This window comes from Myotis yumanensis, unplaced genomic scaffold, assembly GCF_028538775.1.
Source record: "Myotis yumanensis isolate MYYU_CA2020_CCGP unplaced genomic scaffold, mMyoYum1.0.hap1 SCAF_13, whole genome shotgun sequence".
Classification (NCBI taxonomy): domain Eukaryota; kingdom Metazoa; phylum Chordata; class Mammalia; order Chiroptera; family Vespertilionidae; genus Myotis; species Myotis yumanensis.
The window spans coordinates 33,301,655-33,327,705 of NW_027223764.1; the positions used below are offsets into that span (position 1 = coordinate 33,301,655).

The 26,051-nt window shown below is 36.1% G+C and overlaps 1 protein-coding gene across 1 annotated transcript in view; it reads left to right on the forward strand.

The window, feature by feature from the left end:
- Window positions 1-6,736: 6,736 nt before the first annotated feature.
- The window catches only part of PHYHIPL (phytanoyl-CoA 2-hydroxylase interacting protein like), a 36,717-nt gene continuing 17,402 nt past the window's right edge, over window positions 6,737-26,051 (forward strand). The window contains exon 1 of the mRNA XM_070432801.1: window positions 6,737-7,065. Coding sequence (XP_070288902.1) covers window positions 6,960-7,065 — 106 coding nt within the window. The 5' untranslated portion in view covers window positions 6,737-6,959. The remainder of the gene's footprint in view (window positions 7,066-26,051) is intronic.

The following is a 26,051-nucleotide window of genomic DNA, read 5'->3' on the forward strand; positions in this document are numbered from 1 at the left end:
TTGGCCAGCCAGGGAGGGACCGCGGGAGTGCTCCAGGATGTGTCTGGCCCATCTTGCCCAGTCCCGATCAGCCGGACCCCAACAGCAAGCTAACCTACTGGTCAGAGCATCTGCCCCCTGGTGGTCATTGCACATCATAGTGACTGGTTGACCGGTTGACTGTCTGCTCCCTGGTGGTCAGTGCACATCTTAGCAAGCGGTTGAGTGGCCTTAGCATATCATTAGCATATTACGCTTTGATTGGTTGAACAGCCGACCAGACACTTAGTGTATTAGGCTTTTATTATATAGGATTATACAATGAACATGAATATATATTACAACAATAAATAGTCTAATTTATGTGTCCTATGATGGGGACATTATTATGAAGAAAAGAAGGTGATCATTATCTGTCTCCATGGCACTCACTATTGCCACTTTCTAGTTGAAGCCCCTCCTATGAATAGCTACTGTGCTAATTTTTATGATCCCACTCCTCTGGATAAAATTAGTTAACCAGAAGCAGTTCAATTTCTCTGCATTCTAGAATAACAGCAATAACTTAGGGTAGAGAGAGATGTTGGCATGGACAGTGCCTCTCTTGTATCATCACAGAAAACTTTTTTTTTTTTTTTTTTTGTTTTTTTTTTTTTTAAATCTTTATTGTTCAGATTATTACATTTGTTCCTCTTTTTTCCCCCCATAACTCCCCTCCTTCCAGCTCCCACCCCACCCTCCACCCTCACTCCCCACCCACTGAGTTCATCCATAGGTGCATGATTTTTGTCCAGTCTCTTCCCGAATCTCCCATTCCCCTTTCCCCCCCAAGAATAGTCAGTCCATTCCCTTTCTATGTCCCTGATTCATTATAGTCACCAGTTCATTCTGTACATCAGGTTATTTATTCACTTGATTCTTAGATTCATTTGTTGATAGATGCATATTTGTTGTTCATAATTTGTATCTTTACCTTTTTCTTCTTCCTCTTCTTAAAGGATACCTTTCAGCATTTCATATAATACTGGTTTGGCGGTGATGAACTCCTTTAGTTTTTCCTTATCTGTGAAGCTCTTTATCTGACCTTCAATTCTGAATGATAGCTTTGCTGGATAAAGTAATCTTGGTTGTAGGTTCTTGGTATTCAGCACTTTGAATATTTCTTGCCATTCCCTTCTGGCCTGCAAAGTTTCTGTTGAGAAATCAGCTGACAGTCGTATGGGTATTCCCTTGTAGGTAATTGAGCCTCTTTCTCTTGCTGCTTTTAAGATTTTCTCTTTGTCTTTTGCTCTTGGCATTTTAATGATGATGTGTCTTGGTGTGGTCCTCTTTGGATTCCTTTTGTTTGGGGTTCTCTTCGCTTCTTGGACCTGTAAGTCCATTTCTTTCACTAGGTGGGGGAAGTTTTCTGCCATTATTTCTTGAAATAGGTTTTCAATATCTTGCTGTCTCTCATCTTCTGGGACTCCAATGACTCTGATATTAGTCCGCTTAAAGCTGTCCCAGAGGCTCCTTACGCTGTCTTCACACTTTTGGATTCTTTTTTCATTATGCTTTTCCAATTGGGTGTTTTTTGTCGAATCTTTGGTTTGATTCTTGCACTCCTCTGGTCTGCTATTGGGTATAATATTCTTTATTTCAGTCCGTGTATGCTTACTTTCTAATTTCTTTATCGTAGCATCGAGGGTCTCATTAGTTTTCGTGAGGCTCTGCACAAATTTATGGCAAGCCCTCAAAATTGCGATTCTTAGCTCCATATCCTCCATTTCTGTCATGTTTTTTTGTCTCCGCATCTTTTATGCTTTCTTGGTGCACCCCCTTGTGGTCTCTGTGCGCAGGCTTGTTCTAGCGAAGCCTTAATTGTTGTAGTTAACACTAGAGGGATTTGACCTTCAGGCCGACTGGCGGTGGAAATCAGCTGTGGGAAAACTTCAGTCCTCAGGGGAGGTGCTAGTCCAGCCCTTGCCTGAGGCGGTCGGCAAATGGCTGTGCGCAGGGTTTGGGCGGGGCGGGCTCAACAGGGCGGGGGGGAGGGAGCAGCTATGGCCGCTCTCAGTCCGTCCCCAGGGGCTCTGCCTCTCTGTCCCAGCAATCGCTGCAAACCTCGGAGGGGCCGTAGCCAGACAGTGCCGCTTCTCCCGTTTGAGTCTGGGTCCCTAGAGACTCGCCCGGATCTGTAGCCCAGAGTCTGAGATTCGCTCCTAATTGAAAACGACAATCGCGCCCTCAGCCGCCAGCCCGCTTTGCGCGCGCACCCTCACCACCGCACCGCCGTACCTTTAAATTTTCCACACTGCGCCTCCGCTGAGCGTAGGAATGCTGTTGTTCTTGCTTCTAGTTGAAGAGACTTTCCTCAGCCAGCCTTCCCGTGGTTCTGGTTGATGTCCGCTCCGACTTTTAGTTGTATTTTTGAAGTGGTTGTCCACGGCGGCAGTCTCTGGTGTTTTACCTATGCCGCCATCTTCGATTCTCCTCATCACAGAAAACTTAACGGCCACTCAATAATGCACATTGATTTCATCCATACATATATATATACATATATGTGCATACCTGCATACATATAGTACATACGTAGCACTGAATCATCATTCAGATGTTATTGACTAAGTAATCTCTTTAATAAGCCTCTACCCACCCTGAAGTTTTTCTCATTATGGACCTTGGAACAGGCCCAGTTTGGATGGAGTTAGGAAAGTTAAATTACAATTAAATGCATTCTACTGTCCTAGTCTATGAATACCTTATAATTACTTGCCTGAACTATAATACTCTCCTAAACTCCTGTCTTCCTCCATTCCATTCAGCCTATGAGATATGGGCAGATTAATCTTCCCATATCACTGCAAGTGACATATATCTGCCTACAAAGCTTTACCATTAACCACAGAACAAAAATAGTAGCTATTGTAATTTATTGATTACAATGTGTTTTAAAGATTTGATTTTAGTAGCAGTATAGACTTTAAAGGGAGGTAGAAAGATTATGTACCTGAAAACTTCAATAATCTGGTCAAAATATTGAGAACCTAAATGTGTTAGTAGTATTTACCAGCATAATTTCAGGGGGGAAATTACACATTCAAGAAACGTTGAAAATTTTTAATTGTTTTGAGGCTAGTTTGATTTACAGAGGAAAAGAAAAAACCAAGTTGGGTGATATTAAGGGACTAAGAGGATACTGCTACTGCTGCCAGTTATTATAATGAGGGAAATTAGAACAGGCGATCAATTTTGGGGAGGAATAGTTTAGTTAGAAATGGTTATGGGAATGTAAATTGTTCATTAATTGAAAATAGGGCAAGGGCTTTGTTTATAGTTGGGGACTTGAGATAGGGATTTGATCATAATGGTGAGAATTTAAACATTAAGAAGACGTTAAAATTCATGGGAATACCTGCATTACCAGAGAAAAATGGCTTTAACCAGGGAAGAACATAATGTCAGAGGTTGAACTTTAAATAATACCTACACTCAAGAGGGCAGCTGAGAAGCTAGAGTTGGTAAATATTAAGCATACATATAGGAAGAGATACAGCAGAGTTCAGTGCTATAGACGTTCAGCAGAAATAAACTGTTGTAATATCAAAGAGGATGCAGATGATAAAAGGCCTTTATATTTGTGATGTGAAAAATCTCATCAAATCCAAAGATGACATTTGAAGGGTAAGAAACCAGGTGGTGAAGATAGATGACAAATTGCATGAGGATTAAAAGGAAATGGAGGTAATGAATAACTTTTATAGCACGCCATAATTTATAATGGGCACTTTACATACCTTAGAACATTAAGAAAATGGATAGAAACTGTTTGGCTCAAGTAGGATAATTTTTAAAATTAAGGAGATTCGGCAATCTTTAAAGACAGAAAAGGAAAAAGAAGACTGATGCAGCTGGAGGGGGTAAAAATAGGAAGCTAATTCTATTCTGCAGTACACTGAATGGAGAGAACATATGAGGGAAGGAAATGTAGCAAGTTTTACAGGACCCACTGAGCTAAAAACAACAACAAATTAGAAATAACACTTTGTCTTCACTTTTTTCCCCAGGAAAGAGAGGTGAGATCATCTTTTGAAATTGAGTGTGGATCAGGGGTTTTCAAAGAGACAAGTCTGCAATAGCCATTCAACTAACAAGCAAGCTGAATTTTGACAGCATGAACTTGTGGATCAAGTCATCCTAGGTCTCCACCATCTCCCATCATGTGACAATAAAGAATTAGGAATGTAGGAATCAAATATTGTGGAGAAATTCAATATTGAGTATTTGCTTATGAGCATGGCAAAAATTTACTACTGAGATAAAATCAAAAGCAAACATAATCTGATGTAATTTTAAAGGGCCCCTACACACTAAACCAACAATTTACAACTTCTTTTCCCTTAGACTGTCAAAAAAAACAACCAACCCCAAAAACAAAAAACAGTGACAACAACCAACACAACAATATCATCTGGTGTGAATGAATCAAAATTATACCTTTTTTTTGTCAGATAAGCAAAAAAAATATATAATATCTATTTTGGTGTGCTGTAGAACTTTAGTCATCAGTTTATGTGTGCTATGAGGTAAAAAGGTTGAAAATCACTACACTAAACTATGAAGATATTCTAAATATGGAAGTTCTTTTTAATTAGTTATATAGGTATTAAAATATTTCCAGAAATTTCTAGTGTAAAATTGACCAGTTAGGCTTTCTTAATGGCATTCTTAGTGTCCTATAATAACAATACCCTAACTTTGTGAGGTGCTTTACAGTTCATACAACATTTTCATATATATTAACTATCATTTGGCATTCACAAGTCTCTTGACAATGTCTCAGTTTGAAGTCTAACAACTTGCTAAAAAAATCCTACATTAGCTCTTTCTTTTCTATTTCTTATATAATCTAAATCCTCAGCAAAAAGGTGCCTTGGATTGAATAGGTCTTGTGCCCAGAAAGTCACATTAATGTCTCTCAAAACATCACCCCCGTTCCCATTACAAAAATATTCTGGCCCAAGAATCTAATCATGTGAAATTTACCCTTTCCTAGTGGACACCCCCACCTTACAAAACTACACAGAGGAGATCCATCTTCACTCAAACCTAAGTTCACAACGAGGACACTCCTCTTTAAGAACACAATGACCTTCCACAGACTTTTTAACAACTTGCAGTTGTGGCAAGTTTTCTCTCGGGCTTATTACCTTAAGCTGGTCCTTCTGTTTTACCAGCTTCAATTAACTATACACTGAGTGACCAGATTATTATGACCACCCCATCAGTACTTCATTTGGGCCACCTTTTGCCTTCAATACTACGGCGATTCTTCTTGGCATTGACTCCACGAGATGTTGAAAGGTGATGTGAGGAATCTGACAGCATGCCTGATGAATAGCACTGTCCAGTTCTGTGAGATTTGATGGTTGTGGAACCAGCTGCCTGATGGCTCTTTTAACTTCGTCCCACAAATGCTCAATTGGGTTGAGATCTGGTGATTGTGGGGGCCACCTAAGCAAGGTAAAGTCTCCCTCATGTTCTTGAAACCACTCCTGCACAATACGAGCACTGTGGCATGGCGCATTGTCTTGTTGGAAGAAGCCATCTCCATTGGGGTACGCCATAAACATGATAGGATGAACTTGATCAGCAATGATACTTAGGTATGTTGTGCTATTTAGACATTTATAATGGTCTGGCCCTCTAGCAACTTCAGCGCGAAATTATAACTAATTTGCCTGCAAAAGTCGGGTGGTCATAATAATCTGGCCACTCAGTGTATTTAATTATGTTATGACTAAATGGATGTGGTTAGAAAAGATAGCACATAGCAATCTACATGTAAATTGTTACTTTATGGGTTAAACATTTTTGAAATTGGAAAATCAATAAAAAGGACCCTTAATTTCAAACACAAATACACACCACAAAGGGGAGGGAGGTCACTATTTTTGGATCCTGAGACGGCAGCACAACGAAACACTACTCCAAAGAAGCAAATGGTAACAGAGGTCAACACGCTGTGACCTGCAAGTATTGAATGTTTAAAGCATTTGTACCTTCACTAAGTGCACTGCACACTCTTAACTGTCGCTGAAAACAATGGGCAGACGAGTTCAGGGTACCTTGCAGAAGCACATTTCCTATTGCAGAGAAGGGAGGGAGGCGGGGAGGGGGACTGGTTCTGCCCCTGAACCGTGCCACCCCGCAAATAACCCACTCATTCCCCACACGGACGAAGCTGACCAGAAGGGCCCGCTGAACAAGCAAGGTCTGGGAAGCGAGCAGCCGGGGACCTTGAGCAGGCGAAGGCAGCCCGCTGGTTCCAAAGCGCCCAATACGAAAGGTCTTCTGCACTCGCCTTATTTTTCCAGCCCCTGACCACCAACCTGCTCACCCTCACCTCCCCGCGCAGAAACGCCGCAGTGCCAACCTGGGCTCCAGCTGACACTGCGAGGAGGGAAAGGACGCCAGGTCGCCCTCGCCAGGAGCCAGTGACAGGTGAGCGCGCACGCGGCACCCCGGCCGCCCGCCGTTCCCGCGCGCTCTGCCGTCCGCCGCCTCACCCGCGGGGTTACGGGGCCCGTGGCGCGAGGGCAGCCGGGGGCGCGTGCGCGCGGGAGTCCGGGCGCCTCGCGCCGGCAGGTGGGCGCGTCCTCTCGCGAGCGTGCGCGCGCCGCGCCGCGCCGCGCCTCCTCCCTCACGTTCCGGGCACTCCGCGTCCCCTCCCCGCCAGGAGCGCGCGCCTCCCGCCCTCGCGCCAGGTCCCTCTCGGTCTCCCGGAGGCGCACACTCCCCGCGGAGCTTCTGCCACAGCCGCCGTCTCGGCCGCGGCTCCCTAGCCCCGCGGCTCGAGCCTCAACCCCTCCGCGCCGCGTCGCGGTCCTCTCCTCCTTCCTCCGCCACTCCCCTTCCCTTTCCCGCCCTTCGCTCCCACCCGGTCCGCGGAGAGAGCCTGGCTGCGAGGCAGGTGGCTTGAGAAGGGGCTTAGGAAAATGGAGGTGCCGCGCCTGGATCATGCCCTCAACAGCCCCACCAGCCCCTGTGAGGAGGTGATCAAAAACCTCAGCCTGGAGGCCATTCAGCTGTGCGACCGGGACGGTAAGAGCGGCCGGGACCGGAGGGAGAGGGGCCGAGCCCGCGCGCGCCCGGGCGCCGCGGCCAGTCGGGCTCCGCGGACCCTGCCCACTCGGGCGGCAAGGTCTTTTGTTGTCCCCTCGGTGCAAATAAATGCAGGTGGGGGTTCCCCTCAGCCCCGCCGCCCTCCCATCAGACCCCAGAAACAAAAGGACACCGGGGCTGGCGCGTTTGGCACGGGAAGGCGGCGGCGGCGTCCCCGGCCGCGGCGCCCCTCGCTGTCCTCGCCCAACGGCCCCAGCGAGGAGCTGCCCGGGGAGCGCGCCGCTCCCGCCCGGGTCGAACCGCGACTCTGGTCTTTGCCGCAGTCCCGATTCCCTGGGTCTCCTGGCACCGAAAGGGAAATGCCCTCTAGAGTCGAGATGTTTGCAGCAACCCCTCCCCACCCCCACCCCACTAGTTGGCATTTTCTGGCCAGAAACTTAACAGTTCCTTTTTAAAACCTCCCATCTTCGGCCATCATCCCCCGTCTCGCCCCTATCCCCAGCACACACAATGTAGAGTTATTTTTATCCTCTCCGAATGGGATTGGGACCACAGGGTTTTTTGTGGGGTTTTGTTGTTGTTTGTTTGTTTGTTTGTTTTGTTTCCAGTGAAAAGGCAGAAAAAGAGTGAGTTTCAGCACCAAGGACAGCCACAAGCTTTTGGGGCTGTCATTCAGAAACGTGAAAAATCTGCCCAGGTGTCAGAATCTTATTAACCAGTGTCACCCCAAAAATTTAATATAAAAATAAAAAGTTAAGACGGGAAAAAACAATCTGTAAAGGAAGTGGACTCGCATATCTGCTGTGATTCAGAATAGGTGCCTTGATATTATACGGTGCCTTCTATTTATTGTTAAAGTTGACCGGCTCCCAAAGAAGGAAATTGATTGAACGCAGACAGGTCTGAGCGTTACAGAGAAGCTAGTACCATGTACAGTGTGGGTAGTTCTAGCGCTTCTGTGTTAGTTGGAGTAGTTGCAGAGTCAGTGCTATTTCAGTAATGCGGAATAAAACTTCATTTGTAAAGAAGTCATCGGATTAGTAACCACTGGCCAAATATATGTGAGAAAGGAAAAACAATTGTGATAAAGAAAAAAACAATTTATATTGTCAAGATGACCCTGGACACTTTTGGCTGTAAATTAAATTAATGTTTAACTCTTTATAATGTTTAACTGGTGATTTAAACATGTTTTAAGCTCAGGTTATGTAGAGATACTGATGTGCTCACAGTAAGGTTGTAAAATTTATCAGTATGTAATCCAAATAGAGGCCATAGGTCTTGTTTCCGAAGTCATGGGCATGGTAGTAACTTGGTTAGGTGTTGCTATACAGTACAGTTTAGGTCAACTGAACATTGAATTTCTGTTTATTAATAAGTTTAGGACACAGAATAATTGTTCTTTGAAGCCAGAGTCACTTTAAATAATTTCTGAAATAGGTGTAGTATGGACAAATAAATACTCTCGCAAACGCTGCTTATAGTATTTCCTTTATCCTTAGACTATTTTGGTCACCATAATGGGTGCACATACTTATGGCATCTAAAAGTCATTATTTTGGTATTTCGTATATAAGCTTGCATTATTAGACTATAAAGATTATTTTTAATATACCACATAGGAAGTCATGTGGGTTATAGTTTATGCTTCTGTGAAATGACTTTTTGTAATGTTACCATTGTAAGTATTTTATTTCATTTTCATTTACTTCAATGATATACCAAAAACTCATTACTGTAGTAATTGGAAATAGGCAATTCATGGTTGCTCCTCAGAACCCAGTAATCTTAATACTTAATATTGCCTTTACCATATGTTTTAGAGATAATAGGGAAAATAATGTTTTTTTACTTTTTTATGAACTTAACAAAGTTAATAGTGTAGAGTGCAAAAATAATGCTGCATATATTGTGGTCTCTTTTAGAATGGTAGCTATTATATTTTGGTGGTATTTTTTAGTTGTATCAGTTCACAATATTGATTCTGAAAAATGAGTAAGTTATGTAACATTTAATTTTGAGGTGGGGTGCTGGCACTAGGCAATATCTCTGAAAATTACTACTTATTTACAGACTTTTAGTTGATTAAATATAAATTAAATAGGGTTTCATTTTATAAAATAGCTTATACCTACAAATCTACCTACGCCTCTATTAAAAGATGTGTAAAATTAGGAAATAGGTTGCTCAGAGATGTTGTTTAAATGTTTACTTTTTTATTTTGTGACTATACATGTCAATTCCAAAAATGTTAAGTTGACTTCATAAGAATAATTTAAAAGAGATACTATAGTTGTTTTATAGAACAATTTTAAAATGTTGCATTAAATTTGTCAACCAGACCTTATTTATCATAATTTTATATTGAGAAATTTTCAGCTAGATAGATGCCGTTTGCTTCCTTCACTTCCAACCTTTCACTTCTTCTCAGGTCTCATCATTTTACTTCTGTAAATATTTAACATAGAAAGATTAGGATGTGGCAAAACATTTATGTGCTTAGTACATAGTAAGTGCTGTATTGTCATAATTTTATGATCATAGAAACACATTTGTCTTATTTGCTCTTTACTTTTCTCACTGTTTCACTCTATTGACCTGACAATAGGAAAAATGGGAGCAACATGAATTTCTTGGAAGTGGAATAAAACAGAAAAGGAGAACATATTATTATTAAATATACGTTTCCTTTTACCCTCTCCACTTGTAGATGTTTTAATTTTATGATGTTTTGCATATTACATCAACTAAGAGCTATAGTTGCTGGTAAGCATACTGTATGTCTTATTTTTCCTTGGCTCTCTTTTATATTTTTTGTCTGTCACTTGCCTGTTTTCTTATAAATTAACGTGTGCATTATTAGTTACAATTCACGATGTTTCATTATTTCATAGTTTCTCAAAGTATTTAATAGTCTGTGAAATAGTCATATAATTTTTTTAATGAAGTTAGAGGGTTCTTATACACTCACATATTATCTCATTGTGCTTTTATCCTAGGCATGTGATCTTTGGTTCCTAGTTCATGGTCCCTGCCTGGATGTTACTTGTAGTTCAAAATGATGATTCCTGATAGACTTCTATTGGGAAAGCTAGGTAGATGTGCTGTAGATATAGTAGTTTGCATAATCTCTATTCTAAGTACAAGAGTATTTCTGTTCCTCCTTTTTGCTGTGTTGAAGTATCCTCAAGTTGCATATGTAATGTACTTTAATTGTGGCTTTCAAAAAAACTGAAGGGGAAAAAAAGCATTAACTTCTCATATGCAAGCATCAATAATATGAGAAACCATCTCCAGTTTGTTTCTTCATATAGATACTTCAGACTCTAATTTACAGATGATAAGATAAAATAGCCCCTACTCACACACAGAATTCTACATTACTTGTACTTTTCATTGTTTTTATCATGCATATGTATATAGAAGCTTTCTTTTCTTGCTGAAAGGAATGATTTATCCATATGTTGCTTTACATGCATCCCAGCTCCCTGTACTCTTGTGTGACTGATGTGTCATAAGTATAATAGTAAGGGAGAAAATACAAAAATAATTTGTTGTATAGCATTTAAATCCATCCCCAAGTTTTCCTAGCTTTAATAGCATTATTTCCATGATCTAGGCATTTTATGACTCTCTAGATATGGTTTATGGAGTTTATGATGCTAGTAGTCAGCAGGGGGACATGCTTTAAAGAAATTGCACATACAAACACTGACAGATTTCCCTGTCTTTGTCTCTAACAATAGTTTTGTGGAGGAAAAGAAAGGTTTCCTCCTTTTTATATAGTTAAAAAAAGATAAATTTCTTTAAATTTGTACATTATCCTATCCAAGTTATAAATTAGCTGGGAGTTCCTTCTTTATGCTTATTGACATGTGAACTAAACAATTTTATCTTTGGAAACATAAGGTAACATGAAATGCTTAGTAGCATGTTTAGTTTATCTCTGCTGTATTAGGTAATCCTTAGTGACATTTTCTGAAGCACACATCTAGGAGGAGTTGCCATAACTGTTATCTTTAATAGTGCAGGAATGTGACGTCTCACTGGCATGCATATAGCATAGTGATACCATCTTAGAATCAGAAAGACCTCTACAGAATATTGACCTTTTTATAGATATGTTTGTTATCTTAAGCAAATTATTTAACTTTTGTTTAGCCTCAAGCTTTCTCATTTTAAATGGATATAATAATGTTGATCCTGTAGGATTGTTAAAATAATTAAATGAATTATTATGTATCTTTTCTCAAGTTTTGACACAAAATAAAGAATAATTATTATTATAAATGGAATATTATTCTCTGCATACATTCCTGAGGTGAACTGCTTTTAATTTTATTTTTTGCCAATGTTTTGATCTTTTTTTTTTTTCATTTCAGTTGTGTTTTATTTACTTGGTAAATACTTCTTATGTCAATTTAACTTCATGAGTAATAAATGGAAACTGTAAATCTGAATTTTAAAAGGACAGTTACAATATTCTATTCTTTGCTTACATTTTCCTATCCCATCAGACATATCCTTGTCAGCCTTAACCTTGCAAGCTCTTTTCAGCTTCTGCTTCACATCTACTGTTTGCTGCGTTTCATGTGCCTTGTGACTTTGATACCTGCTTTGGGTAGGTGTTTGCATCCGAACCGTTCTCTGTTCTTGACTTAACAATTTTTTTCCTTAAGATTTTTTTCTAAAGATAGCTCTGTACTACCATATGTGATCTCTGTATTCATTTCTTTGACCCAGATATGACTGTAGAGATACTGTAAATTTTTATTAGTGACTATGAAACAAAACAAAAATAAAATAAAAACGAAAAGAAACAAACTTGAAAAAAGCTCTAAGACCATCAGATTATGTTAAACCAATTCATATTCCTAGTAGGGTTTCTAATTCATTCCCAGTGAAGAACAGGAAATTATTAGAGTAAAAGTCACATCAAAGGATATGTGACCAGACTCCCTCCAGTGGTAGAGTGACTGATGTGCCATGAGTAGTAACACTGGCAACTTCCTTTGTTGCATAGGTAAGCCAGTCAGAAATTCTCTCCATAGAACACTATCTAGAAAACCTCCAAGTCACTTGTTTTTTGCTGCTGATATTTTCCCCTCTTTTTATTGTTTACAAATTACTTAAATTCAGTTTACTACTCTAAACCATTTCCCTCATTCTGTAACTATTTAAAATATTTTATTATTACTAGGCATTAGTTAAATTGTCTTATTTATCAGGCTATATTTTATTCAAACATTGGAAAGTAAGGTTAGTATTTGGGGAAGATTTCTAGCAAAAATGTACAGAAGTGTTGAAGAATCTTGACAAAAAACAGGTAGGCAGCATAGCATGTTCTCTATATGTAATGACAGTGAGTGGCAATGGTATAAAAGAAATAACAAAATAATTACTAAGACTTTGTGATTGAATTTTCAAGCAAATGGAAACTTATCAGGAGTCACTTTAGAATTTTAAGTCTGGGAAATCAGAAGAGTCACTGACTGGAAAGAAAACAAGGAGAAAGAAAATAGTCTTAAGACCCCATGATGACAGTTTTTTTCATCTCAAATTTTAGGCCTCAGTGAACATGCAGATGTGTCCTAAGCCCTTTTCCAGGAGCACTTCCCTCTCTCACAGAAATCATATTTGCAGAACAACAGTACATACTGCCTTCTCATTATTGTTTCAATGTGAATGCCCGTCAGAGAACCCACTTACATTCTTTTTAGGCTTCTTTCACTCAATTCCTGTTCTTCAAAGGCAGTTACTCATAGTCCAATGATAAGATTTTTGAGAATCATTACTAGACAAAAACCAACCACTTGATATTTTATAGAAGAGTGTGAACTAGAAATTTTTTAGTAATCTCTGTAAAGGTAGTTTTAGAGTCAGGAGAGTTTTCAGAGGGATTTAGCAATAATGTTTACGTTAAGACATTTTGAATCTAACTGTAAGACTCCCTTGGAAACCTATTAAACATTTAGCAATTTCTGTTGTGTTCTGAGGGAAAGAGTTGTAGAATGAGGAAGAGAATTGTTCACAGAACTATACATTCCACTAGTAAGTTCCAGAACTTAGGTGTAAAAAGGAAGGTTAGGATTTGACTTGAGTTCTAGAGTGCCTCACCTCTTGAAGGAAAGGAGTGAGCATATGCTGGGGAACCCCAAAGATGAAATAAATCTACATTCCAGGTTTGTTAAAAATAGAAACAAGAGCTCTGCATTTTGAAGTTGCCCAATAGATATAGTTAGGCAAAAAGCATCCTACTCTGAATTGTGGTTAGTTTTATCTGTGATGTTATGACTATTTGGGCCAAGTTTGTGGTTCACTTTAAAAGTGCTGCTCTGTGGGGATTATTGCACATATATTACTTGTTGCAGTGGTGTGGCAATTAATGTAAAAAAATCTCTAGATCTCTTTTTTTATGGCCAGAGGGAATGCTGCTATCTAATAATAGTATGAAAGGCTTATAGCTTTCCTAGACATATGGTATTAAAGAAAAGGCACAAATTTTTTTTCAATATACTTACTTAGATTTTCTTAGTGTCTTATATAGTGTCTTATCTTCTGTAAGCCCGAATATTGACGAAAGTCTCAAAGTCTTTCCATTTAAAAAGCTGATGATAAATGCAAACAACAATGATAATTTTTGAGCACCTACTGTGTGATAGTTTTTTAATGATTGTACATTTGTATTATAAATAATGATGCAGAACAGAATCAACAAGTTAATAGTCCTTGGGCCAAATCTGAAAACCTGTTGCCAGTTTCTGTAAGTAAAATTTCATTGGAACACAGCCATACCCATTTGTTTACATATTGTCTATGGCTGTTTTCTTGCTACAGCAGCAGAGTTGAGTAGCTGTGACAGCAGACCACATAGCCCACAAACCTCAAAATACTTATTTGCTTCTTTACAGAAAAAAATTGCCAACTCCTAATGTCGAGGATTGAGAAAATAAATTAATCTCTCTTGATAGGAATAAATATATTGAAATAAGAGTTTCTGAAGAAAAAAAGTACAATTATTTTGCTTTTATATGTTACCAGGATTTTGAGATTATGCAGATTGGGCAGAGAGCTGAAGAAAGCTAAAAAGCTTTACCAGGCAATAGGATAGCTCTTTTAAAGATGGAGTCAGTTAAAGATGGGTAGCCATCTGTGCCATTGTGTCTGATAGGCAGTAAGAGAAACAAGTCCTAATTATAACTCGAAATAGTCTTCATATGAATAACTTTAGAAGTAAATATTAGTTATGCATTAGTATTTTCAGGTATAATTATAATTCTAGTAATAGCTATGTTTTAAAGTTGAAAAATTATGATGTAAACTTTCAGAAATATGGATAGTTTTGATGCATATTACAGAAATTTATATATATATTTTTCCTTCTAAACCAAATACTCATTGAAAGAGTCAAACAAGATCTTATCTTTCTATCTTTTATCTCTACTGTAATACTTCTCAGTCTGCGTTTTTTCGGTTTTTAATCTATCATTGACTGATTACTTATAAAAATATAATTAAAATGAATTATTAGAGAAATGAAATTTAAAAGATCCAAAAAGATTCAATCGATATAAAAGTTCCTGTCAAATTCCTAAGAAAGTCTCTAAATGCTTAATCACAACTTTTATATTTATCACATCGCAGACTGGCAAATAGGTTGCAGACCATAATTTGAGTACATTGGCTAAAGACAGTACCATTCTATTCTTATTCCATGATTAATTTTTAGGAACTAAACTTACTCTATTACTATTCTCACTTTATATCCTTTTGTTATATTACTTACCTTGTATTTTTTCCATTTTTTGTACATGTATTCCAACCTTAAGGTATTAAGAACTTGAGGGGGAAAGGGGTACAAGAATGAATATAACTTGGATCCTGCATTCAAAGGATTTGTTAGCATTTAAGAAGACAATATATTTAAATAACTGTAATAATAGGTAGTGATAAGTACTATAATAGTGTATAGAAGAGAAAGTGGTTAAGTCTGTCTTGAGTTTCACAGTGGAAAGGAACATTTTTTTCTGGTTATTAACTGAACTACCAAAGAAAATAGAGACAGACTCATAGATAGAAAGCAGACAGACAGTTCTGGTGGGGGGAGAAGTTGTTGGGAGGGGTGATGGGATTGAGCAAAAAAGGAAAAATAAGGGAACTCATGGACATGGACAACAGTGTGGTGGTGGTGGAGGTGGAGATGGAAGAGGCCATAGAGGGGATAAATGGTGTTGGAAAAAATAAAATAAAAATGAAAAATAAAATTTGCCAGAAGTGGGAGAAGGCCATTTCTGGTATAGAGCATATATAAAGACATAAAATCATGTATATTCCAGGAATCATGGCATATAGTATTGCTTAAGGAAAGAAGTGGTCCTTATGAGAAAATAAACTGAAAGGTAATTAGGACTAGCCAGATTATGGCATGAGTTTGGATTTATCTAGTCTGAAATCTCATTAATAGATTTCAGACTTTCTAATTTGTAGAGAGTCTTTTAAAAAAACAACAACACACATTTTGCAGAAGTAAAAATAACATTTTATTAGTATACTTTTATCCTGTAATTTCAAACTCCTAGCATTCTTCAGATAAAGTCAATCAGGAATAATGAGAAATTAAAATTGCAGTTATACTTGAAAGTTGCTATTTTATATCAGCCTCAACACCTGCTTTATTTTTGTACTAGAGGCCCAGTGCACAATATTCGTTTACTTGGCTGGGGGTGGAGGGTTCCTCAGCCCAGCCTGTGCCCTTTCGCAGTCCGGGACCCCTTGGGGGATGTCCGCCTGCCAGATTAGGCCTGCTTCTGGCTGAGGCACACTGACCACCAGGGGGCAGTTCCTGCGTTGAGTGCCTGCCCCCTGGTGGTCAGTGTGCGTTATGGCAACCAGTCGTACAGCTGTTCAGTCAATTTGCAGATTAGCCTTTTATTATATAGGATTTTATTTTTACTGAATTGTTCCTAGGAAATTCTGGTTCATACAGATAAGTAGTAGCAAATGGTAATGTTTTAAAACTCATTTTACATTCTCACAATACTCTTCAAATAAACTGATACAGATTTAAAGAGAAACAGTAAGATATTTTTCAATATATTTTTATTAGTTTCAGAGAGGAAGGGAGAGGGAGAGACATAGAAACATCAATGATGAGAGAGAATCATTGATCAGCTGCCTCCTGCACACCTCCTACAGGGAATTGAGCCTGCAACCCTGGGCATGTGCCCTGATGGGAAATCGAACCCTTGACCTCTGGTTCATAGGTTGACACTCATAGTAGAGGAGATGTATTTTCATAGTAGAGTCAAAGAGTAAGTGTTCCTTTTGGAGGGAGGTAATAGGATGGAGTCATCAGTGAGTTTCATTGTTGTGAGTTTTGTTTTTTTTTTTTTTTGAGAAAATAATATATTTTGTGATATTCTGAGATATTTGTTGATAACATTAAGAAAAAACACATAACTTTTTGCTGATCTGTTAAATTTCAGGCAGTGGAATTTATTTTACTTTCATAGTGAACCTTAAAATTGTAAGAATCAATATACCTATATTCATAAGTTTGGTAACATTGTAACTATATTGTCAAATTGAGTTTCTTCAGCATATTAAACATCTGGATTATCAAATTAGTTTGCCCCTTATTTTTATTTGAAAGGTTTTTTGATTTAATAAATAAAGTATTTTTTGTTTCTTTTGAAGTATTTATATCCTGCTTCAGGATACATGCCCACCTAAGTTTGGTATAAAAAATGAATTTGGAAATTTTATATTCATAACATTATAATTAGTTTAAAAATCTTTAATTTAAGCAATAGTCTGCATGTGATTATCTAAAACTACTTTTAAACACCTTAATATTCAGTCCTTAGTAGTGAACAATTATTACTTCATGAAAGCTGGCAATAGCTTTTACAGGAACTACCACCCCCCCCCCCCCCCCCCCCGCCTCAGATTTTAAAATTTTATTGACTTCCCTTAATATAGTCGTCTCAACACTTCTAACAGTTTAGTTGATGGTATGTTAAAAACTGATTTAGACATTAAAAATTTCTTCTCCACCCTAACCGGTTTGGCTCAGTGGATAGAGTGTCGGCCTGCGGACTGAAAGGTCCCAGGTTCAATTCCGGTCAAGGGCATGTACCTTGGTTGCGGTCACATCCCCAGTGGGAGGTGTGCAGGAGGCAGCTGATCGATGTTTCTAACTCTCTATTTCTTCTCCATTGTTTGTCATTTTACCATTCTTGCATTTTGCATTTACCTATTTGAGAAACTTCTACACATGTAATGGAGAGATCTGCCACATTCATATTCTCATTCAGTTAAATTGGAAACATTATGTCAGCATTTGAATTAATCAAGTATAGGTGATGAGTAATTTTGTATTCTCAGCATTTCAGACATGTACCAGGGTTTTATTTCAGTTTTTGGATAACAGTTTTATTAATTTAATATATTTATTGCAATGTCAGGCACACTTTTTTTTTAAACCATGAAACTTGTCAGAGACCATATTTGTAAAACCTTGTATGAACACATATGTAATACCTTAATCAATAAAGAAAATAAAAAACAAAATAAGAAATCTAATGAAAAGTTATCACTTTTTATCAGTACAGTGTAAATTTTACTGATATATGACTATGAATGAAATTTAGCATTGTATTTTAGCTTTTGTGAGAGCTTCCAGCATATTTATTTCATTTTGAACATAGTTGTCAGTGTAGTCAATATTAGCTGAAAAATCAAGTGGTGCTAATTAATAGTAAGACTTTGAGACATCTTGGGCCAAATCAGTCTCACTTCATGCATGTTAATGTTTCTTTAACATTTCTTATTGTAACTAGGTAAGTTTTATAGGTAAATTGCTTTTACTGGAAAAAGTAAAACTCTTTCCCAAACTTAGAATAACTTCATCACAAATATAATTAGAATAATTTGAGAAGTACACAAAATTCATAGAAAGCTCTTCTATTTGATTTGGGCTGAAAGGCCAAATACATGCACCTGAATCTTGCATTAAATGAATTGAACTCTGCTTGCAGGTACAGGTGTACACCTCAAAGATAATTGCAGGTTTGGTTTCAGACCACTACAGTAAAGTAAGTATTGCAGTAAAGTGAGTGGTAAACATTTGCTGGTGAAGGGTCTTGCCTTCAGTTTGGAAAAAAATACATAACATCTGTGAAGCACAATAAAGCCAGTGCAAAAAAAAAAAAAGATGTGCCTTTAATAATGTGTTTGTAAAATTTTATTTGAGCTTATACTTGCTGACTTGAGTTAAACAAACAAACAAACATGAAACATGAACAGAGCCATAACCTTTTTATACATTATACCATTTCTTGCTCTGAGGTAGCAGGCAAACTTTTGATGTTATCCAAAATTACATAATACAGCACAATATAATATGTGCTAATTGTATTACAATTTTAAAATTATTTAAAAGGAAGATAAATGATAGTGTTTGCTGAACCCTTTAATGAACTCTGTATTTAAAAATATCAATAAATCATTGCTCAGGACCAACTTAAACCACTGATTCTCACCTGCAGGGCTTGTTAAACACAGATTGTTAGGTTCCACCCCCAGAGTTTCAGATTCATTAGATCTGGGGTGGAGTCAGAGGACTTGAATTTTCTAGCAAATTTCCAGATGATGCCAATATTGGTGATTCAGAGACCACACTTGAAAAAGCACTGTTCTAGGTAGCGTGACCAAAGAAATTCTTAGGTAAGAAAGAGATACTACATATTTGGTTTTAATAAATAGTATTCTGGTATCCATCTGAGGAATGAACTGGGATAGTGAGCCCAGAAGTTTAACCACTTAAAAGGCGATTATAGATACTAGGATTGTTAAGACAAGGCAGATAAAAATTGGGAGCATTGAACAACACATATCTTAAGTAAAAATCGGTTGACTTTGTGATTAAACTAGAAGTGTGAAATACCAAAAAGGAGTTGTTGTTGATGGCTAAATTTGCTAGATTGGGTATATGTTGACACCAGTAAATAAAGTAGTAATTGTTGGTTGGAGGGAATGTGAAGGAGTGGCATTGATAACAAGCTCTTCCTAAAGTGTTTTGGGGACAAGTTAGGTTTCACACACTTGTGGAATGATTACATGAAAGAGTCCAGGAAGCATGTTTAAAGTATCTGTGTCCCATAGGGAGAGAGTTTGAGGATAAAGATGAAAATTTGCTAGTCCTTTTCAAGCTATTTTGTTATTGTTGCTGCTGTTTTTATCAAGTGTTATTTATCTTTTAGTCAGTATTTCAGATCCTTGTCAAATTGTTGAATGAGCTCATTAGAGTGAGTAAATTTGAATTCTTTTTGTGGTGTCTAAAAGCACTTAAAAATTAATTACTTTTGATATAATAATAATTTTGACTTCAGTGTGGTTATTTGGGGAAGTTAACATGGAAGAAATACAGTTGATCTAAGCTCTGTATTTGTTAGATGTAGCCCCCTTATTTTGACTGGAAAGAGAATTAAGTATATGATTTTCCATGTTTACTGTGGAAATACACTGGAATAATTTTTTTCTCCTTGGCAACATAATCTGCAGTACATAAAATAAATGAACTGCTAGAACTTAAATTAGCAGGAAAAAAATGACACTGTAGCCAAAAGAAAAACTAAAATCTTCACCAAAGCTATTTCTAAAACTTTGATACTGCACATGTGTTTCCAAGGTTTTTGTTTTTTTACTTTGAACCTACTAATTTAAATGTTTATTAGGATATCTATTTAATACTGGCCTAAACATGACATAGTCTTTATTACACTTAATTTTTGTGTATTTTATATCTATAAAAGGCTAAGTGGACTCATGCATGCACGATACATATAAAGCTCTCACTGGCACCAATCACACGCATGTGTTTCGATCTGTTATTGTTCATCGGCAATTTGGTTGGTACTTCTATTATAGAGAAAGGGCGAATAGCGATATTAAAATATTTCTTCTAATTAATTTCCTTTCAATATGCATGAATCCATGCACCGGGACTCTGGTCATTTTTATAAAGGAGTATAAGATTTTAAAGTTTTAAGAATGAATTTTTATTATATTTACTCAAATAAACCCACTCAACATTGAAGGGTGGGTATTATGATTACATTATATAATTATATACCATTTTTCATCAAAATTTTTTCTTTTTTTTAGTTCTCAAATCTGTGTATTTTTTAAAAAATTTATCTTTATTGTTGAGAGTATTACAGATGTTCCCCCTCTGCTTTCCCCTCATTGTTTGTTATTGAGTTGTATGAGTTCTTTATATATTTTGGATATTCTTTATCAGATATATAATTTGCAAATATTTTAACCCATTCAGCTGATTGTTTTTTTCATTGTATTGATGATTTCCTTTGATCTGCAGAAGCTTCTTAATTTCATGTAGTCCCTATTGTTTATTTAATTTTGTTTCTTTTACTTTTGGTGTCAAATTTTAAAAAAAAAATTGCCAAGACCTATGCCAAGGAGCTTATGACCTATGTTTCTTTCCCGAGTTTTATGGTTTCAGGTCTTACATTCAAGTATTTAATTCATTTTGTGTATGGTGTAAGGTAGGGGTCCAGTTTCATTTTTTGGCATGTTAATATCCAGTTTCTCAACATCATTTATTAGAGAGACAATCTTTTTTACTCATTGTATGTTCTTGGCTGCTGTGTTGTAAATTAATTAGCCATATATGGGTGGGTTTATTTCTGGCTCTATTTTGTTCCAATGATCTGTGTGTCTTTTTATGCCAATACCTACTGTTTTAATTACTGTGGCTTTGTAATATAGTTTGAAGTCAGGGTACATGCTGCCTCCAGCTTTGTTCTTTTTTCTCAAGATTGCTTTGGCTATTTGGGGTCTTATGTGTTTCAAACAAATTTTAGGATTGTTTTTTCTATTTCTGCGAAAAATGTCATTGGAATTTTGATAGGGATTGAACTGAATCTTTAGATTGCTTTGAATAGTATGAACATTTTAATAATATTAACTCTTCCAATCCATGAGCATGAAGTATTTTTCCATTTATTTGCTCTTCAGTTTCTTTCATTAGAGTTTTATAGGTTTTTACTGTACAGATTTTCCCCATCCTTGGTTAAATTAATTTCTACTTATTTCATTCTTTTTGATGCATTTGGAAATGGAATTGCTTTCTTAACTTCTCTTTCTGTTTCTTTTAATTTCTTGTTATTAGTGTATAGAAATACAACAGATTTCTGCATATTTGATTTTGAATCCTGCAAATTTACAGTATTTGTTTATTCAAACAATTTTATATAGCCTTTAGCATTTTTCTTTGTATAATATCATGCCATCTGCAAATAGTGACAGTTTTACTTCTTTCTTCCAATGTGGGTGCCTTTTCTTTTTCTTCTTGCCTAATTACTCTAGTTAGGCTTCCTATTGCTGTGTTGAATAAAAGTGATGAGAGTAGGCAGTCCTTGCCTTGTTCCTGAGAGATACAGTCAGGGGAGAACTGAAAAGCATCCATTGGATTTGTTACCATGGAGTGTATTGTGACATGACAAGAAACTAGATTTGACTGGTTTTAAGAGTGCATAGGAGGTACAGGCAGAAACTAGATTTGACTGGTTTTAAGGGTGCATAGGAGGTGAAGAAATGGAGATAACTTAGCACATTTTGGATGATGTTCTCAGAGAAGGATATATAAGAGTAAGTGTTTTAAAAATGTATGCGAGTGTGTGTGTTTTCTAGATTGTACTATATGCGACTTGAAAGTATGAACTCTAGTGTCTCTAACTCATCTTTGAATCTTCTTGCACTTATGCATTCAATAATGATTATTGAACATACAGGGTGGGCAAAAAGTAGGTTTACAGTTATAATACAAATAAATAATGCAATAATTAATAAATAATAAAAGAATAAACTGCTTAATGTACTCAAAACTGTAAACCTACTTTTGTCAACCCTTGTATGTCAATTAGCCTTCTAATTATAAGAAGAGTTTTATTTTGCTATTAATATTTATTTTGCCATTCTTGGAGGAGATTCTAATACTAAAAATTTATATAGTTACTAATGGAAAATTGCTTTTGCCTTTTCATAACCTTGAGAAAAAAAGTAATATATACAACCCTACCTCTTAAAAAAACACTATCTCCAATATTTATTTTGTAACTGAGACACTTTTTAGTCTTCAGGTATAGAGAATTTGAAGTGATGAGGGAAGTGGTCTATTTTTATTTAGGAAAATAAATTTCAGTGTGCTGATCAACTTTATAATAATGCTCTAAATACAAATAAAGTCTCAGTTTTAAAAAACACAGTATGATACAATAGCTTCTCTACTGTTTGCAATTATACTTGCTAGTGAAAACAAACAAAATAAAATAATTTGTCAATAACTATTATGTATGTTTTGAAACTCCAATTTTTAAACTTCTGGTGCAGAGAAAAATGTACACCTTTCTTCCTAATTTTTCTTCATAAAAATACAGTTGTGGTATCTGTATTTCAAAGAAATGTTTGCTCTTGAAATGTTTTAACTGTTTCTGTGCATACTGATAACTGATTATATTGTCAAGTTATTCTACATTAAATTTTTTTGCATAAAGTTACTGTATTTAGTTACAATAACTTTATTTGTAAAGTTATTATATTTAGTTACAAAACGTTATTTGCATAAAGTTTTGTATAAAGTATTGTGCATAGCAATGAAAGGACAAATGTGGAGAAAAATAAATTATGGCACATAAATTATATATTATATATCACTATTCCATTTATAGAATAAAATTTAGATAGCTTGAATGTACTTATGATTCATAATAAAATGTTAGAAAAATGGAATGTATAATAATGCTTCATACTAAATACATTTAATAGCTTTCATCATTCTTACCTTCACTTGAGAAACAGTTCTTTTTAAGCATGCCTACCAGAAAAACAAAGAGATTCAGGTATTGTGTCAGCATAAACCTTTCTGAACTTGAACTAAGATAAAATACTCTCTTTTCACTAAATGTTACCTTCTAGTTGACTACTGAATGAATAATTTTATAAGATTTGTATCAATTTCATTGAAATCAAACTCAAAGGTGCCACTGCCAGTTCTGTGAGTCACCCAAGTCTCCAAGCTAAAGATATTTGCTTAAGTAGCTGTCCTTGTTTCTGAATATGTTGTGCCTCCATATATGAATTTTTTCTTATTATAGACATGGATGGATCCAAATTTTGAAGTGTCTGAAGTTACACAGTTTGGGGTGTCCTATTTGGGAAAAAAACAATACAAAATTGGGGGTACAAAATCAAGTACTAGAAACAAGTACAAGTGAAAGGGCCCTTGGAGCTTAGTTTCCGGATAAATTCCTCTCTTCTGATATATTAAATATCATTCTCCCCATTTTTAGTGCGAATCACTTGAGTACAAATAATTTAGGCAACCTTTCCTAAGATCAGATAACTAGAAGTGGCAAAGATATGAAAGTCTTGTTTTATTCCAAAGCCCATGCAACTTAGGCATAGGATAAAATAGAAGAATCTGACAAAATGTTATAACAGTTCTGAAGGAAGGTATCTGGATACTCTGGAGTCGTCAGGATGGACTTTCAGAGAGGTGGCTTGAGATCAACTTTGAAGAATAGATTACATTTTTTAGGAACTTTCAAATAGCTGTCTTAATAGGTGTACGATGATTATCTCATTGTGGTTTTGATATGCATTTCCCTGATGATTTGTAATGTTGAGCACCTTTTCATATACCTGTTGGCCATTTGTATGTCTCCTTTGGAAAAATGTGTATTCAAGTTCTTTGTGCATTTTCAATGGAGTTACTTTTTTTGTTATTGGGTTATGAGTTCCTTACATATTTTGTATATTACCCTTTATCAGATATTTTGCTATTGAGTTATGAGTTTCTTATGTATTTTTATATCACCTTTTATCAGATATATGGTTTGCAAATACTTTCTCCCAGTCTGTAGATTGCCTTTTCATTTTGTTGATGGTTCCTTTGTGGTGTAGAAGGTTTATATTTGAATATAGTCCCACTTGGTTATTTTTGCTTCCGTTGTCTTTGCTTTTGGTGTCTAATTCAAAAAGTCATTGCCAAGACCTATATGTCAAAGAGCTTTCCCATGTGTTTTCTTCTTGGAGTTTTAGGATTAATCATAAAGTTTAAGTTTAATCTATTTTGAGTTGATATTTGTGTATGGTGTAAGACAACAGTTCAATTTCTTTCTTTTGCATATGGATATCCAGTTTTCCCAGCATCATTTATTGAAGAGACTATCCTTTCTGTATTTATGTGTTCTTCATAACCTTGTGGAAAATTAGTTGACCATATATGCTTGGATTTATTTCTGGGTCCTCTATTCTGTTTATTTGTCTGTGTGTCTGTTTTTATGATAGTGCCATGCTGTTTTGATTACTATAGCTTTCTATTATAATTTAAAATCAGCAAGTGTGGTGCTTCCCACCCTGTTCTTCTCAAGATTGCTTTAGTTATTTAGGGTCTTTTGTTGTTCCATATGAATCTTAGATTGTTTATTCCATTTTTATGAAAAAATGCCATTGGAGTTTTGATAGGGATTATGTTGAATCTGTATGTCATTCTGGGTACTATGGACATTTTAGCAATTTAATTTTTAGAATCCATGAACATGGGTTAGTTTTCATTTATTTGTGTCTTCAATGTCTTTCATAAGTGTTTTATACTTTTCAGTGTACAGATCTTTCACTTCCTTGGTTAAATGTATTCCAAAGTATTTTATTCTTTTTGATGCTATTGTAAATGATACTCTTTTTTTATTTTATTTTCAGATAGATCATTACTAATGAAAAGAAATGCAACTGGTCTTTGTATGTTGATTTTTTTAATCCTACAACTTTACCAAATTTATTAGTTCAAACAGTTTTTTTTGTGTAGTTTTTAGGGATTTTTACATATAGGACCTTGTCATCTGTAAACAATGGTAATTTTACTTCTTTCTTCCTGAGTTGGATGCCTTTTACCTTTCTCTTATCTGATTGCTCTTCGTATCATATGATCCAGCAATCTCTATTTTGGGTATATACACAAAGGAAAGGAAATCAGTATCTTGAAGAGATAGCTGCATTCCATGTTCACTGCAGCATTATTCACAATAGCCAAGTTATGGACACAACCTAAGTGTCTGTCTATGGATAAAAGGATAAAGGAATCGTGATATGTATGTATGTATGTATGTATAATACATATACATACATATATATACACACATATATACATACACATGTGCAATAGAATATTATTCAGCCTTCAAGGAAGAAATCCTGCCATTAACAACAATATGGATTAACCTGGGGGACATTGTGCGTGCTCTCTCCCCTCCCCCTTTCCTCCCTCTCTAAAAATCAATTTAAATAAATAAGTAGGTAGTTGGGAATACAGATTATGAAAACAAATGTGATTCAACATTTGCACTTTTGGGGATTTATCCAAATCATAGCTATGTACAAAATTTATATAGAATAGTGGTGACTGGAGTGTTATTATGGGAAGAGATTGGAAACAATATGTCCAGTATTAGGACGACTGATTAATAGAGTAAATCAAGTTTAGTATTATGTGTAGTCATGGAAGAACATTCACAGTATATTAAGAAAAAGATAGGTTACAAAACAGTAGGCACAGTATGATAATAGTATAGAGATTATAAGTGATTTTTATTCTCTTTTTTGTATTTTTTCCTAAAAGTTCCAACAGTATTCAGTGTTACCAATGTTGAGATTGAAAATAAAGCATTTTCAGTTTTTTCTGTAGTTACTATTTTGAGTTTTATTACTGTCTTAATTAGTTTTTCTTTCATGACTTTAAAAGTATTATAGTATTTTAAAGTTGTTTTTATGAAGAGGAAAGTACTTTTGAATTTGTAATGGAAATTAGAGATACGTTTATTTCTACATATGTATGTATATATATTTATGTGTACATATGTAATCTTAATTATAAAATCAATTCT